Raw genomic sequence first — 15853 nt, 5'->3', positions numbered from 1 at the left:
AACTTATAAGTACCAAGGTAATCAACTAACGAGACTACAAATTCCCATTTGTTATATCTCCAATTTCTGGCTAAACATTAAATTAGTAATTTTCATAAAATGAGAAAACCAAATGTTTCAAAAAAACAAATACATAAATTATTTATATTGGATTAAAAAAAATATAAATTAATTTAAAAACATAAATGGTGGTATATACAATCACTCTCCCTGCAACAAAAAGAAAGCAAAACTAGAATCCTCTCCCAGACAATCTGACTGCAAGATGACTTCAAACATATTTCAAATAACCATGGTAAATTTGGGGAACCTGCCAACCAAAAATGGTAGCAAAACTTAACAAATCCTTATTAGGTACAAATTGTGCATGCCACTCATATAGGCGTAGGAGTTAAAAACTTTGAACAAGCATTTCCCAAAGTCCCACTCGTTCGGCTCCACCAGAAACACTAAAAAGCTCTCTTATGGTCTTCTTGTCGATCCCAGCCTGTTGCCAATGAGTGTGGCTCAAACCCGTTTTGATTGATCTTGAGAAGGAATTCCTGAAATTATGATATGGTGTTAGGGCTTGTTAATGCATCCATCAGAATACATACCACAGGACAAATGCATTGCTAATGAAATAAACTTAATTTCAATTTCAATTTTTCCCAATACAATACAGGCTAATGACATTAACCATGCAAGAAAATATTTCAATTATTCCTAACATATTTCAATTATGAAAAAATTTAATGTACCTGTGACCAAAGTCCTTCACAGAAGATCAATTGAGTATAACTTGGATATTGAGAGAAGGAATTGCTATCTCCCCACCAAAGATTCATTTGATATATTAACTCTTTTTATAGTGCTGCAACTTCAGCTTTGACGCTGCTGCTTGAAAAAAAATAATGATTGGCTTTATACCAGTTTATGCACTTTCCATAACTTGTTCACATTTTACTTCCAGCTCTAGCCTGCCTTCCCCAAGATGGGGAAAAGTTCAGTGTTGCTCAGGAGGATTACAGGATTGCAAATGCCTGGAAACCCTAAAACCATATTCCTCATCGCTTAATCAAATCACTGCAATACTGCCGATCAAGACCGCAATCAGAAGCCTACAAAGCAGGCAACCTGCAATCTGCACTGTTTTTTTTCATAACGAAGCCACGGGTACAATAAAATGAAACCTTGAAACTCCTTCAACCCCTTCTGTTGCCCGCACAACCATCCACACCATATCGATCTAGTAATTGTACGAGTCTGTCTCTGGACAGAGGCTGCAAAGGGACCAGATAATATAGATAACAACATATATCAGAATTTGGATGCATTGGTAACAAATATCCAATATCATTCAGAAATAAATAAAATGGAATGCACATCCAACATGAAAATGCATACCTTTGATTGAAAATCATCAACACCAGCCTCAAAGAAGAGGTCTTTATCAGATTGCAAGGTATTTGATGTAAGTGCAACAATCGGTGTCTTGACTCCCATTGATCTCAGTTGCCTTGTTGCCTGAAATTAAAGCAGTCATTTCGGTAATAAGAATGAACCCAAAGTTTTAGAAACTGAGATGGTTGAGGTGATTAATTGAGTAGCACAGACAAAATAAAACAAAATTTCAAAATTATAAGTTTTAAAGATTTAAAAGTTGTATACCTCATGCCCATCCATAACAGGCATCTCTTTGTCCATTAACACAAGATCATATGTTCTGCCCTGCTTGAAATAGTCCACTGCTACTTTCCCATTCTCAGCTTCTTCACAGTAAAGATTAAGGCTTTGAAGCACCCTCCCGAAAATTATCTGAGGTTGATTCAGTGAGAAAAATAATGAATGAGATCTCAGCAGCAAGCTTTAGGAAAAATTAACCTTATATGGCCACAATAGGTATCCTAAAACCAAACAACGAATTAGTCCTGATATAACTTACTCTGTTGATTTGTGTGTCTTCAACGAGCAAGATTCGTCTGGGGGAGCTACAAGAATCCTGAGAAAACATGCAACTTTTTGACTTCACAGTTCTAACTCTCTGACTTCTGGTTTCAGTCTGAGATGAAATGTGGATATCATCCCAAATAATACGTGCTGATCTGCAATCTGTTGCATCAAATTTGAAAACAAATGAAACCCATCTCAGCCGAGGGCAAACGATTTGAATGTGATCCAAATAAATGAAAACCCAATTAAGTTAAAACAATTGACACCAATTTCAATCAAACAAAAGGGACTTTAGTGCAATCCAAACAAATGAAGAAATATCACTAAAGTTACCTCTTGTATTGAATCCTTTAGAGCATTGGGTTTCCTGAGCTCTCTGGCCTGCATCTTCTTCCTGTAAACCCGCACAATAAGACCATGTCCTCCTACGCTTCCAAACCATCCCTAAAATAGCCAAACAGGCCACCAGAGCAACACCCATTATCTGCAGGACCCAGTTCAACACTGCTCTCAAAAGGTACAGACTGTCTTCACCCTCTGTCCCATTTAGGTGTTGAGCACTGAAAAACAGATATTGAGATACAGCCATCTCAATAAACCCAAAACATCACAGATTGTGCAGAAGCTGGGAACCCAAAGACTCTCTCTCTTCTTCTGTGTCTTATAATGTGGTTTATAAAATCCTCTGCAAGTGAGATTCTGAAGAGACCCACTGTGTTAACGACATTACCCTACGCGTTTTTAACACCGCAGAGTTTGCAATCTTGATGATGTAGAAAGAGAGACGCGCATATTTTCGTGATGACCAGGAAATGTCGTGTCGGCAGCTTGCGGGGGGGAATGCTGTCGGCAGCAGCATTGATTAGTCAGGCGGAGATCCGATATAATCGGGAAAGGGTACGCGCAATCTGAATTTCAAATCTATCAATCGGGTGGAAGAGAAAATCTTGTAATTCGGAAATTGAATTCATTGTGGAGATCCTTAGTGGGTAGTAAATTTTGGTTTTTGTTTTTTTAGATGGTGAGTTAATTAGTATTTTTTTTAAATCGTGATTTAATGAGTAATTCTAATTTCACTGTTTTGGATAGAGGGTGATGTGGTGGGTTGTTAAGTAATTGGTTTCAATTTGTCATAATGGTGCATTGTTAAGACAGCCTTAGATGTCAAGTCACCAGTTCAATTCTCCACTTTAGTCAGTGGCTACCCTTAAATATAATAACCAAGATGTGGTCTTATAAGTGAAACTTTAAAAAAAAAAAAATTATAGAAATTAAATGTAATATTAAATTAATTTCCCTAATAAATAAATTTGGTATTAAATTCAATTTCATATTTTAATTATAATTGCAATTTCAAAATAAAATGAGATCCATCTAACTTACAAAAATAAAAAAAATAACTATAAAAGTTGATTCTAAATTGTAATTTCAAAATAAAATGGTAAAATAGTGAATAGTGAGTCCATGCTTATATATATATATAATTTAATTTTATATTTTGATTCTAAATTCAATTTCATATTTTAATTCTAAATTGTAATTTCAAAATAAAATGAGATCCGTTAAAAAAAAAAAAAGATTTGGTGTTAAAAATCAATTTTATATTAAAAAATTATTAATTCTAAATTGTAATTTCAAAATAAAATGGTACGATAGTGCAGTGGTGATAAATTATATATATAATTTAATAAAAAAATAAAATATATTAGGATTTTGTTTAAATAATCCTAACAAACTTTAATATGAACACTTTAAAATTCCATAAAAACCCTATTATGTAGGTTCAAAGATTTTACTAGTACATATTGTTTTAATGAAAATTAAAACAAATTTTAATATCATTTTTCATCAATTTATTGTGGGCAATATTAATTCTATTTTCCTTAATTCTTGTTTCATTAAAGAGTGTTAATAATATTTAAAAAAAAAACTCTCTTAGTAGAGGAATTGGAGCCACAATAACTCTCTTAGTAGAGGTGGCCAAGTGTTAAAGACAAGTGAATTGAAAGGGTTGTGGTCAAGCACTTCTTCAATAAGTCAAGTTTGCTCTTATTCATGGGTATATTGATAGTCAAACATTATTGACTTCAAGCCTTAGTTATTCCTTGTATAGGGCTAATTGTAAGGGTCATGATCCAAAGTACAAGAGCCCTATGTTTGTTGTATTATAGTTGTAATATAAATAAGTTTTGGGTCTATAAGCCTTGTGTACTTTATTGGTTCATTGCTATTACATTTCCATTGTTCAAAGTGCTTGGATTTGTGGGTATTTTAGTATGTCATGTTCAAAGTGCTTGGATTTGTGGGTATTTTAGTATGTCAGTATCATGCTTTAGACATAGACTTGATTCTGAAATACTAGGAAGAAAATCAACATAGGCATAATTTAACATGCATTTGGAACAAAAGAAGGTCAGTTTCAAAGGCCCCAAGTGTGTTCCTCTATAGTTATTCTATCATTCATTTAATCCAATGCCGCAACATTCCATTACTTTATGGATCCATACATCACATGTACATCTTTGAGAATAATGAAATCCAACTCTAAATCTAGACTTTGGTATAAAAGGGACACGTCAAGTTGAACATTTCACTCTATGGAAGCACAATTACATTGCGATCTAAGAAAGATGAAACATGGCATATATGTAGAACTATTACACCCTAAAACATTCCATTACTTAATGGATCCATACACCACATATACATTTTTGAGAATAATGAAATCCAACTCTAAAGCTAGACTTTGCTATAAAAGGGACACATCAAGTTGAGCATTTCACTCTATGGAAGCACAATTACACTAAGATCTAAGAAAGATGAAACATTGCATATATGTAAAACTATTACACCCTAAAACATCACAAGAGTTGTTTTTCCCCCATGTAACCAAGCACCCCACCCTCCAGTGTATAGACAAAGGTAATATACTCTTTAGGGCTTAAGGTCAAACTACAAGAGCTCAAAGCCATTACAACAATAAAGTCAATAAGCCTTCAACATATGTCACTTGTTTGAATTGAACATGGGTAGGGAGAATAACAATGATTCCTCCCAACCACCCAAGATAAACCCAATTGAAAAACAATCAAGAGTTGTTATCCAACAATATACATAAAAATGCCACCTAGACTCTCTAAGAAGTGCTAAATGATTTAAAAAAAAAGATATAAAATAAGAAGACCATTAGATTCTTGTTAATCCAATTGAACAATAGCCAAAACAAAAACTAAAGAACACAAGACTTACTTAAAACTCTTGCAGCATATACCGTTTGCAATGCTTGCACCATAAGCATAGCACCAATGACTCAATGCAATATAATGCAAAGACAAAGTATTTTCCCAAATTAAAAGATAACAAAGAAATAATAGCCAGCGCCAAACTGACTTTGTACCATAAATCTCATATATACTATGAAAGCCTCATTTTAACTTTCAAAAAAAAATAAAAAAACAAATCACAATCTTAATTTTTAATACAAAAATATAAAAAAATTCAAGATTAAAACTTATTTATCAACCAATTTTGTAAATTTTATACTAAAATCATTCTTATGACTTGTTCTACAACATTTAATATCCGACATGGAAATCCTCGCAAAATCTTAAATGGAGATTAGGAAAAAGGCCCAAGGCAGTAAGTGAAAAGATGAAAATCAATTAGACTATGTAATCCTAAATCATACCTTTATTATAAAAAAAAAAAAAACTTAAAAGTACAAGGTTAATCAACAAATCACATTTTTGTTATATCTCCAATTTTTGGTTAAACATTAAAATTAGTGGAAAAACACAATTCAACAAACCAAATATTTCAAAACAATAATAAATTATTTAACAACATAAATGATGGTATACAATCTCTCCCTGCAACAAAAAGAAAGCAAAATTAGAGTCCTCTCCCAGACAATCTTGTCTGCAATATGACTTTAAAACACATTTCAAATAACCATTGTAAATTTGGGGAACCTACCAACAAAAAATGGTAACAAAATTTAATAAATCCTTATTATAGATACAAATTGTGCAGGCCACAAATCCTTATTATAGATATAAATTGTACAGGCCACCCATATAGGCGAAGGAGTTGAAAACTTTGAACAAACATTTCCCAAAGTCCCACTCGTTCGGCTCCACTAAAAAAAAACTAAAAGCTCTCTCATAAGTCTTTTTGTTGATCCCAGCCTGTTGCCAATGAGTGTGGCTCAAACCCAGTTTGATTGATCTTGAGAAGGAATTCCTGAAATTATGATATGGTGTTAGGGCTTCTTAATGCATCCATCAGAATACATACCACAGGACAAATGCATTGCTAATGAAATAAACTTAATTCGAATTTCATTTTTTCCCAATACAATACAGAGCTAATGACATTAACCATACAAGAAAATATTTCAATTATTCCTAACATGTTTCAATTTTGAATTTTTTTAATTTACTTGTGACCAAAGTCCTTCACAGAAGATGAAGATCAATTGAGTATAACTTGGATAGTCAAGAGAAGAATGTTAAGCTCCTTTAAGTTTTCCCAACTGCTGCCTACAATTACGGAAGTGAACTGCAGTCATTTCCTTAATTTCTGGAAACCAACTGCAGTAATTTCCTTAAATTACGAATGAAGATCAATTGAGTATAACTTGGATAGTCAAGAGAAGAATGTTAAGCTCCTTTAAGTTTTCCCAACTGCTGCCTACAATTACGGAAGTGAACTGCAGTCATTTCCTTAATTTCTGGAAACCAACTGCAGTAATTTCCTTAAATTACGAAAATCAACTGCAGTTAATTAATTTCTTGTTGGGAGCTTCTGAAGTGGTCCATTACTCCCTCTGGAGTTCTCTACCATGATTTGTGGAACACTTGACACATAGCCTACAGAAGCTTGATGGAAGCTTGGCTATATATATTTCTGTTTGGTCCCCAAGCTTGTATCTCAATCCCTTCAGTTTTACACCATCAAGTTGAGAGAGCAGAGCTTGGAAGTGCCTTCAGATTTTCTGTAGTGATTTTTCCTGTTTCCATGCGTCTTAATATATTTTCCCTCACGATTCTACCTAGTTTCGCGATCATATTTGACTGGTTGTGTTCCATTTCTTCTCAGCGTGAAGCTATTGATTGATGTATCATGTTTTAATTAATCTCGTTGGTGTTTGAGAAAATTGGGGTATACAGTTTTGGAGTTTATAATATCCAAACCACTCAATAACGAAGGCCTCTTATTTCAGTGGGTAAAATTCATTCTGGCACGGTAGTTTGGTACATTTTTCCTACGTCCACTCCAGTGCTACCATTGTCTATTTGTATAACCGAAAGGTTTTATCACCGTTTGTGCAACGTTGATATGCTAAAATTGTTTTTTGAGCACTTGTTCGAGGTTTCTCTGTAAGCTATACGCTGAACAAGTTATCAGCAGTGGTTTACGTTTTTCCCGGAGGAGGTTGAAAGTGTACCCAGCAAATAAATCCTTGCAAAGGTGCATTTCTACGTCAATAAATTATTGCAGAGGTGCATGCTATTATTTGTGAGAAACATCAATGGCCGGAGGTATTTTTCTTGGGCATCCAGTTTTTACGATTCTTTACAATAAGTAATTATTCCGCATTAAAGAATCGTTATGTTTTAACATTTGGTATCAGAGCCAGTTTTATCTCTACCTTGGTGTTTATAGACATGCTCTATTTTGCTAATGCCATATTTAGAGAATTTTATGAATTAAGGCATTTATTTGGAAATATGTTTAATTTTTGCTCAATTTTTATGTTTATAATATTGGTTTAATTATATGCAATTTAAATAATTATTGTGCAAAATTTATTAACTATGCTCGTTATTTTTGCATGAATTGATTATTTCTGTTTTAAATTAAAACATGCTATTTTGGATGAGTATACGAGACCCATCGTTAAATATTATGCATGAATTTTATAGTTTTGATTATGCAAATTATCATTATTTTCATATCAAGTTAATTTTTATGCATAAAAGAAATAATGTCTAGTGATCCATATAATTTTAATTGATTAGAGAATAGTCACAGCATCTATAATTAAATAAAATTATCTATTATGATTGGTTAGGATCACATAAAGATTATTTAGACATTAGATTGTAATTAATTATACTAAATATAATAAATTTTATCCCACATGAATTTTTATTATATTTATGTAATTAATTAGGATAAAATCTTCATAACTTACCCACAGGAATTATGAATCAATAGTTTTATCATAAAGTTCAAAACTAAGATAGATTTTATATTAAATTATAATCATAATATACTCTTAGAATTATGAATTAAGTGAATAATTTGGTAAACTCTATCAGAAAGAAAAGTTGAATCTGCTTGAATTAGAAATTTGGCCCACAGGCAATTTTTATGTCATTAGATTCAATTTTGAACATGATTTACATTGGTAAAACATGAAATTTTATTTAAACTTCAATTTTAAACTTAAGCATGTGATCTTTAATTTTATGCAGTTGTACAACCTGCAAATTTCTCTGAAATTCGTTGTGATATCTCTGAACTTAAAGGAGATAACTAGAAGGTCTGGAAGGAAAAAATTCTCCTTCAATTGGGGTGGATGGACATAGACTATGCTATTAGGAAAGATGAACCACCGACACTCACTAATACCAGCACTGCAACGGACATCACGCTTTATGAACGATGGGAGAGATCTAATCGCCTAAGCATGATGTTCATTAACAATAAAATTTCAGCTGGTATTCGTGGTTCCATTGATCAGCATGAAAAGGTCCGAGAATTGCTAAAAGCCATTGATGATCAATTCGTCACTTCAGACAAGGCACTAGCAAGCACCCTAATCATGAAGTTCTCATCCTTAAGGGTCACCAGTGTGAAAGGTGTGCGCGAGCACATCATGTAGGTGAAGGACACTGTGACTCAATTGAAGAAACTCGAGGTTGAAATATCGGAGTCCTTCCTGGTACACTATATCCTGAACACCCTTCCGCACCAATACGGACCTTTCAAAATCTCATACAACACACATAAGGGTAAATGGTCAATTAATGAACTCATGACCATGTGTGTTCAAAAGGAAGAGAAACTGGTGATGGCATTGGGAGAAAGTGCAATGCTGACAATGCGTGGAAAGGGAAAATCTCAAGCCAATCAGAAAGGGAAATGTAAAGCACCTCCTCAAGCCGATATCAAGAAGGATTCCAAGTGTTTCTTCTGTAAAAAGAAGGGACACATGAAGAAGGAATGCGCCAAATTTCATAAATGGCTTGCGGACAAAAGTAACTTAATTTTATTTGTTTGTTATGAATCTAATATGGTTAATGTCAATATTAACACATGGTGGATTGATTCTGGATCAACAATTCACATTTCGAATTCCTTGCAGGGTTTGCAAAACCTAAGGAAGCCAATGGGAAGTGAGCAAAGCATCTTATCAGGAAACAAGATGGGCTCGCATGTGGAAGCTATAGGAACATGCTATTTAACTTTAAGTGGTGGCTTTGTTTTAGAATTAGAAAAGACCTTTTATGTTCCAAGTTTTTCTAGAAACTTGATTTCAGTTTCAAGGCTTGTACCTTTTGGATATTCCTTTAACTTTTCAGAAACATCCTTCAATTTATTTTATAAATCTAATTGTGTTGGGAATGGTATTTTGTCTAATGGTCTTTACTGTATTAATTTACAAAACAATGTCACTTATGATTCAATGCATGTTCACACTAGCACTAAAAGATGTGTTATTAATGAAGATTCCTCTAAATTATGGCACCGGAGACTAGGTCATATCTCCATAGAAAGAATTAAAAGATTAGTAAATAAAGGGGTACTTAATCCTCTGGATTTTACTGATTTTGAGACTTGTGTAGACTGCATAAAGGGAAAGCAGACCAACAAGTCAAAGAAAGGTGCTAATAGGAGTTCGAACATATTAGAGATCATACATACTGATATATGTAGTCCAGACATGGACTCACATGGTCAGAGATACTTCATCTCCTTTATAGATGATTACTCACGATATATGTATCTCTACATGCTTCATAAAAAGAGCGAAGCATTAGATGACTTTAAGATCTTCAAGGCTGAAGTAGAGAAACAATGCGGCAAGCAGATTAAGATCGTGAGATCAAATAGAGGTGGAGAATATTATGGTAGATACACAGAAGATGGACAAGCACCTGGGCCATTCGTTAAATTTCTTCAAGAGCATGGGATTGTTGCCCAATACACCATGCCTGGTTCATCCGACCAGAATGGTGTAGTAAAAAGAAGAAACCGAACATTATTGGACATGGTGCAGAGTATGCTTAGCAGCTCCAATATTCCTAAACCCTTGTGGATTGAAGCACTTAAAATGACAGTGTATATATTAAACCGAGTTCCAACCAAAGTTGTTCCTAAAACGCCATATGAATTATGGAAAAGTTGGAAACCGAGTTTGCGACATATGTGCGTTTGGGGATGCCCGTCTGAAGTGAGAATATATAATCCACAAGAGAAGAAGCTGGACCCAATGACCATTAGTGGGTATTTCATTGGATACGCTAAAAGGTCTAAAAATTACAGATTTTATTGTCCATCTCACAGCACCAGGATTGTGGAATCAAGAAATGCAAAGCTTCTTGAAAATGACTTGATCAATGGGAGTGATCAAACCAGGAACATAGTTTCTGAGAAGGATCATTCAGAATCTCAACCTTCCACCTCAAGTCATAGATTGGTTATTGTTCATAGCACCCCTCAAGTACAAACTGGTGTTGAACAACCAATTGTTGAAGTTCCACAAGTTGCTGACGACATTCCAATAGATCAAGTAGTTCAAGAGTTGCCAAAAACTTTTGAACAAGAAGTTGAACCACATACTTCTCAGGAAGATGATGGTACAACATTAAGAATATCTACTAGACCAAAGAGATCAGCAATTACTAATGATTATGTTGTGTATCTGCAAGAATCTGACTACAACATTGGAGCCGAAAATGATCCCGGGTCCTTTTCACAAGCTATGAGTTGCAAAGAATCAGAATTATGGTACAATCCCATGAAAGAAGAAATGAATTCCATAAAGAGTAACGAAGTCTGGGATCTTGTTGAGTTGTCTAATGGTGCAAAAGACATTGGATGTAAATGGGTCTTTAAGACAAAGACAGACTCATTGGGCAACATTGAGAGATACAAGGCAAGACTTGTCGCTAAGGGATTCACTCAGAAAGAAGGAATCGACTACGCGGAGACTTTTTCTCCTATATCTAAGAAAGATTCCTTGCGCGTTATTATGGCATTAGTAGCCCATTTCGACTTGGAGTTGCAACAAATGGATGTGAAAACGGCTTTTCTCAATGGAGATCTAGAGGAGGAGGTTTACATGAAACAACTTGAAAGATTCCCCTCTAGTGATGATGAGCAATTGGTTTGCAAGCTCAAGAAGTCATTATATGGTTTAAAACAAGCATCCCACCAATGGTATTTGAAATTCCATAATGTAATTTCTTCTTCCGGTTTTGTAAAAAACATTATGGACCAATGTATATACCTGAAAGTTAGTGGGAGTAAAATTTGTTTTCTTGTTTTATATGTGAATGACATTTTGCTAGCAACCAATGATAAGAGTTTGCTACATGAGGTGAAACAATTCCTCTTTAAAAATTTTGATATGAAGGATATGGATGAGGCATCTTATGTCATTGGCATTAAAATCCATAGAGACAATTTCGAGGCATCTTGGGTCTGTTACAGGAAACCTATATTAATAAAAATTTAGAGAGATTTCGGATGAAGGATTGTTCACCAAGTGCAGCTCCCATTGTGAAGGGTGATGGGTTCAATTTGAACCAATGCTCGAAGAACGACTTTGAAAGGGAACAAATGAAGAACATTCCATATGCTTCTGTTGTCGGAAGCCTAATGTATGCTCAGGTCTGCACAAGACCTGACATTGCATTTGTTGTGGTAATGTTGGGACGATATCAAAGTGATCCAGGTTTAGACCACTGGAGAACTGCAAAGAAAGTAATGAGGTACCTTCAAGGAACCAAAGACTACATGCTTATGTATAGACGAACGGACAACTTGGAAGTAATTGGCTACTTAGATTCTGACTTTGTTGGATGTGTTGATTCACGCAAATCAACATCATGATACATTTTTATGATGGCCGATGGAGCTGTATCATGGAGGAGTGCCAAGCAAACCTTGATTGCCACTTCCACTATGGAACCGAGTTTGTCTCCTGTTTTGAGGCTACTTTACATGGTGTATGGTTTAAGAGTTTCATTTCTGGGCTTAGAATTATGGATTCTATCTCTAAGCCATTGAAAATATATTGCGACAATTCAGCTGCTGTTTTTATGGCTAAAAACAACAAAAGTGGGAGTCGAAATAAACACATCGACATTAAGTATTTAGCTATAAGGGAACGTGTTAAAGAAAAGAAAGTGGTCATTGAGCACATTAGCACTGAGTTGATGATCGATGATCCTTTGACTAAGGGCATGCCACCATTTAAATTTAAGGATCATGTAACGAATATGGGACTTGGTTCCATTATGTAGTTTCTCATTGTATGGACAATGTTATTTTAATGAAATTTTTAATTGTTGTGATGTTTTTCTCATATTTATGTGCACCTTAATTTGATTTGGAAAAATTCATCTGTGTAGGACCAGAAATAAACATAAAGTTTATTCATTAAGAAATTGTTGCCACATAAATTATAATAAGAATAAATACATAGCAATACATGGAAGATAATACTCGTCATTAGAAGACTTATCGCCATGATTCATGTATCTATTACTTAATACAGATTATCAATGGATTTTAAGATGAGACATTAAGATTGGAAGTATGGACCAAGTGGGAAAATGTTAAGCTCCTTTAAGTTTTCCCAACTGCTGCCTACAATTACGGAAGTGAACTGTAGCCACTTCCTTAATTTCTGGAAACCAACTGCAATAATTTCCTTAAATTATAGAAATCAACTGTAGTTAATTAATTTCTTGTTGGGAGCTTCTAAAGTGGTCCATTACACCCTTTAGAGTTCTCTACCATGATTTTTAGAACACTTGACACATAGCCTACAGAAGCTTCATGAACGCTTGGCTATATATATTTCCCCAAGCTTGTATCTCAATCCCTTCAGTTTTACACCATCAAGTTGAGAGAGCACAGCTTGGAAGTGCTTTCAGATTTTCTGTAGTGATTTTTCATGTTTCCATGCATCTTAATATATTTGCCCTCATGATTCTACCTGATTTTGCGATCATATTCCACTGGTTGTGTTCCATTTCTTCTCAACGTGAAGCTATTGATTGATGTATCATGTTTTCATTAATCTCGTTGGTGTTTGAGAAAATTGGGGTATACAGTTTTGGAGTTTATAATATCCAAACCACTCAATAACGAAGGCCTCGTATTTCAGTCGGTAAAATTCATTCTGGCACGGTAGTTTGGTACATTTTTCCTGCGTCCACTCCAGCGCTACCATTGTCTATTTGTATAACCGAAAGGTTTTATCACCGTTTGTGCAACGTTGATATGCTAAAGTTGTTTTTTTAGCACTTGTTCGAGGGCTTTCTTGTTCGAGGTTTTTCTACAAGCTATATGTTGAACAAGTTATTAGCAGTGGTTTACATTTTTCCCGGAGGAGGTTGAAGGTGTACCCAACAAATAAATCCTTGCAGAGGTGCATTTCTACGTCAATAAATTATTGCAGAGGTGCATGCTATTATTTGTGAGAAACATCAATGGCCGGAGGTATTTTTCTTGGGCATCCAGTTTTTATGATTCTTTACGATAAATAAAATAATTATTCTGCATTAAAAAATCGTTATGTTTTAACAAATAATTGTTATCTCCCCACCAAGATTTATTTCCAACCTTTTAATAGTGCTGCAACTTCAGCTTTGACACTGCTGCTTAAAAAAAAAAAAATTGCTTTATACCAGTTTATGCACTTTCCATAACTTGTTCACATTTTACTTCCGGCTCTAGCCTGCCTTCCCCAAGATGTACAAAAGTTCAATGTTGCTAAGGAGGATTGTAGGATTGCAAATGCCTGGAAACCCTAAAACCATATTCCTCCTCGCTTTATCAAATCACTGTAATAATGTAGATCAAGGCTTAGAAAGCAGGCAACCTGCAATCTGCCCTGTTTTTTTTCATAATGAAGCCATGGGTATAATACAATGAAACCTTGAAACTCTTTCAACCCCTTCTGTTGCCAGCACAACCATCCACACCATATTGATCTAGTAATTGTACAAGTCTATCTCTGGACAGAGGCTGCAAAGGGACCAGATAATATAGATAACAACATATATCAGAATTTGGATGCATTGGTAACAAATATCCAATATCATTCAGAAATAAATAAAATGGAGTGTGCACATCCAACATGAAAATGCATACCTTTGATTGAAAATCATCAACACCAGCCTCAAAGAAGAGGTTTTTATCAGATTGCAAGGTACTTGATGTAAGTGCAACAATGGGTGTCTTGACTCCCATTGATCTCAGTTGCCTTGTTGCCTGAAATTAAAGCAGTGATTTCGGTGATAAGAATGAACCCAAAGTTTTAGAAACTGAGATAGTTGAGGTGATTAATTCAGTGGCACAGGCAAAATAAAACAAAATTTCAAAATTATAAGTTTTAAAAGTTGTATACCTCATGCCCATCCATAACAGGCATCTCTTTGTCCATTAACACAAGATCATATGTTCTGCCTTGCTTGAAATAGTCCACTGCTACTTTCCCATTCTCAGCTTCTTCACAGTAAAGATTAAGGCTTTGAAGCACCCTCCCGAAAATTATCTGAGGTTGATTCAGTGTAAAATAATGAATGAGATCTCAGCAGCAAGCTCTAGGTAAATTAACCTTGTATGGCGACAAGCAGTATCCTAAAACCAAACAACGATTTAGTCATGAGGTAACTTACTCTGTTGATTTGTGTGTCTTCCACGAGCAAGATTCGTCTGGGGGAGCTACAAGAATCCTGAGAAATCATGGAACTTTTTGACTTTACAGTTCTAACTTTCTGACATCTGGTTTCAGTTTGAGATGAAATGTGGATATCATCCCAAATAATGCGTGCTGATCTGCAATCTGTTGCATCAAATTTAAAAACAAACGAAACCCATCTCAGCGGAGGGCAAACGATTTGATTGTGATCCAAATAAATGAAACCCCAATTAAGTTAAAACAATTGACACCAATTTCAATCAAACAAAAGGGACTTTAGTGCAATCCAAACAAATGAAGGAATATCACTAAAGTTACCTCTTGTATTGTGAAACACATTGGTCATGAATCCTTTAGAGCATTGGGTTTCCTGAGCTCTCTGGCCTGCATCTTCTTCCTGCAAACCCTCACAATAAGACCATGTCCTCCTACGCTTCCAAGCCATCCCTGAAATAGCCAAACAGGCCACCAGAGCAACACCCATTATCTGCAGGACCCAGTTCAACCCTGCTCTCAAAAAGTACAGACTGTCTTCACCCTCTCTCCCATTTAGGTGTTGAGCACTCAAAAACAGATATTGAGATACAGCCATCTCAATAAACCCAAAATATGACAGATTGTGCAGAAGCTGGGAACCCAAGTACTCACTCTCTTCTTCTGTGGGGTATATGGTAATGGTAATTGTCACAATACTCTGTCTTATAATGTGGTTTATAGAGTCCTCTGCAAGTGAGATTCTGAAGAAACCCATTGTGTTAACGACATTACCCTACGCGTTTTTAACACCGCAGGGTTTGCAATCTTGATGTGATGTAGAAAGAGAGAAAAGGCGCATATTTTCGCGATGACCAGGAAATGTCATGTCGGCAGCAGAATCGATTCACTATTGCAGGGGGAATGCTGTCGGCAGCGGCATTGATTAGTCAGGCGGAGATCCGATATAATCTGGAAAGGGTGCGCGCAATCTAAATT

The 15853-nt window shown here is 35.1% G+C and overlaps 2 protein-coding genes across 2 annotated transcripts; both read right to left on the bottom strand.

Annotated features, from left to right (window-relative positions):
• Positions 1-266: 266 nt before the first annotated feature.
• Positions 267-2770, bottom strand: LOC149197028 (two-component system protein A-like). The gene is made up of 6 exons (XM_089405715.1): positions 2266-2770; positions 1925-2091; positions 1651-1797; positions 1387-1506; positions 741-1262; positions 267-542 (listed from the first exon to the last, which is right to left on the bottom strand). Exons 1-5 carry the CDS (start codon positions 2519-2521, stop codon positions 1185-1187), a joined length of 768 nt encoding a protein of 255 aa, XP_089261841.1. The 5' UTR covers positions 2522-2770; the 3' UTR covers positions 267-542; positions 741-1184.
• An 11083-nt stretch (positions 2771-13853) lies between these two features.
• Positions 13854-15748, bottom strand: LOC149197027 (uncharacterized). The gene is made up of 5 exons (XM_089403826.1): positions 15200-15748; positions 14859-15025; positions 14588-14734; positions 14332-14451; positions 13854-14205 (listed from the first exon to the last, which is right to left on the bottom strand). Exons 1-5 carry the CDS (start codon positions 15630-15632, stop codon positions 14128-14130), a joined length of 945 nt encoding a protein of 314 aa, XP_089259952.1. The 5' UTR covers positions 15633-15748; the 3' UTR covers positions 13854-14127.
• Between the last annotated feature and the right edge of the window lie 105 nt (positions 15749-15853).

Source organism: Pinus tabuliformis, chromosome 2_2 (assembly GCF_031772625.1).
Source record: "Pinus tabuliformis cultivar Carrire ecotype Pingquan chromosome 2_2, CPIR1, whole genome shotgun sequence".
In the NCBI taxonomy this organism is placed as follows: Eukaryota; Viridiplantae; Streptophyta; class Pinopsida; order Pinales; family Pinaceae; genus Pinus; species Pinus tabuliformis.
This window is presented reverse-complemented; position numbering and strand designations above follow the sequence as displayed.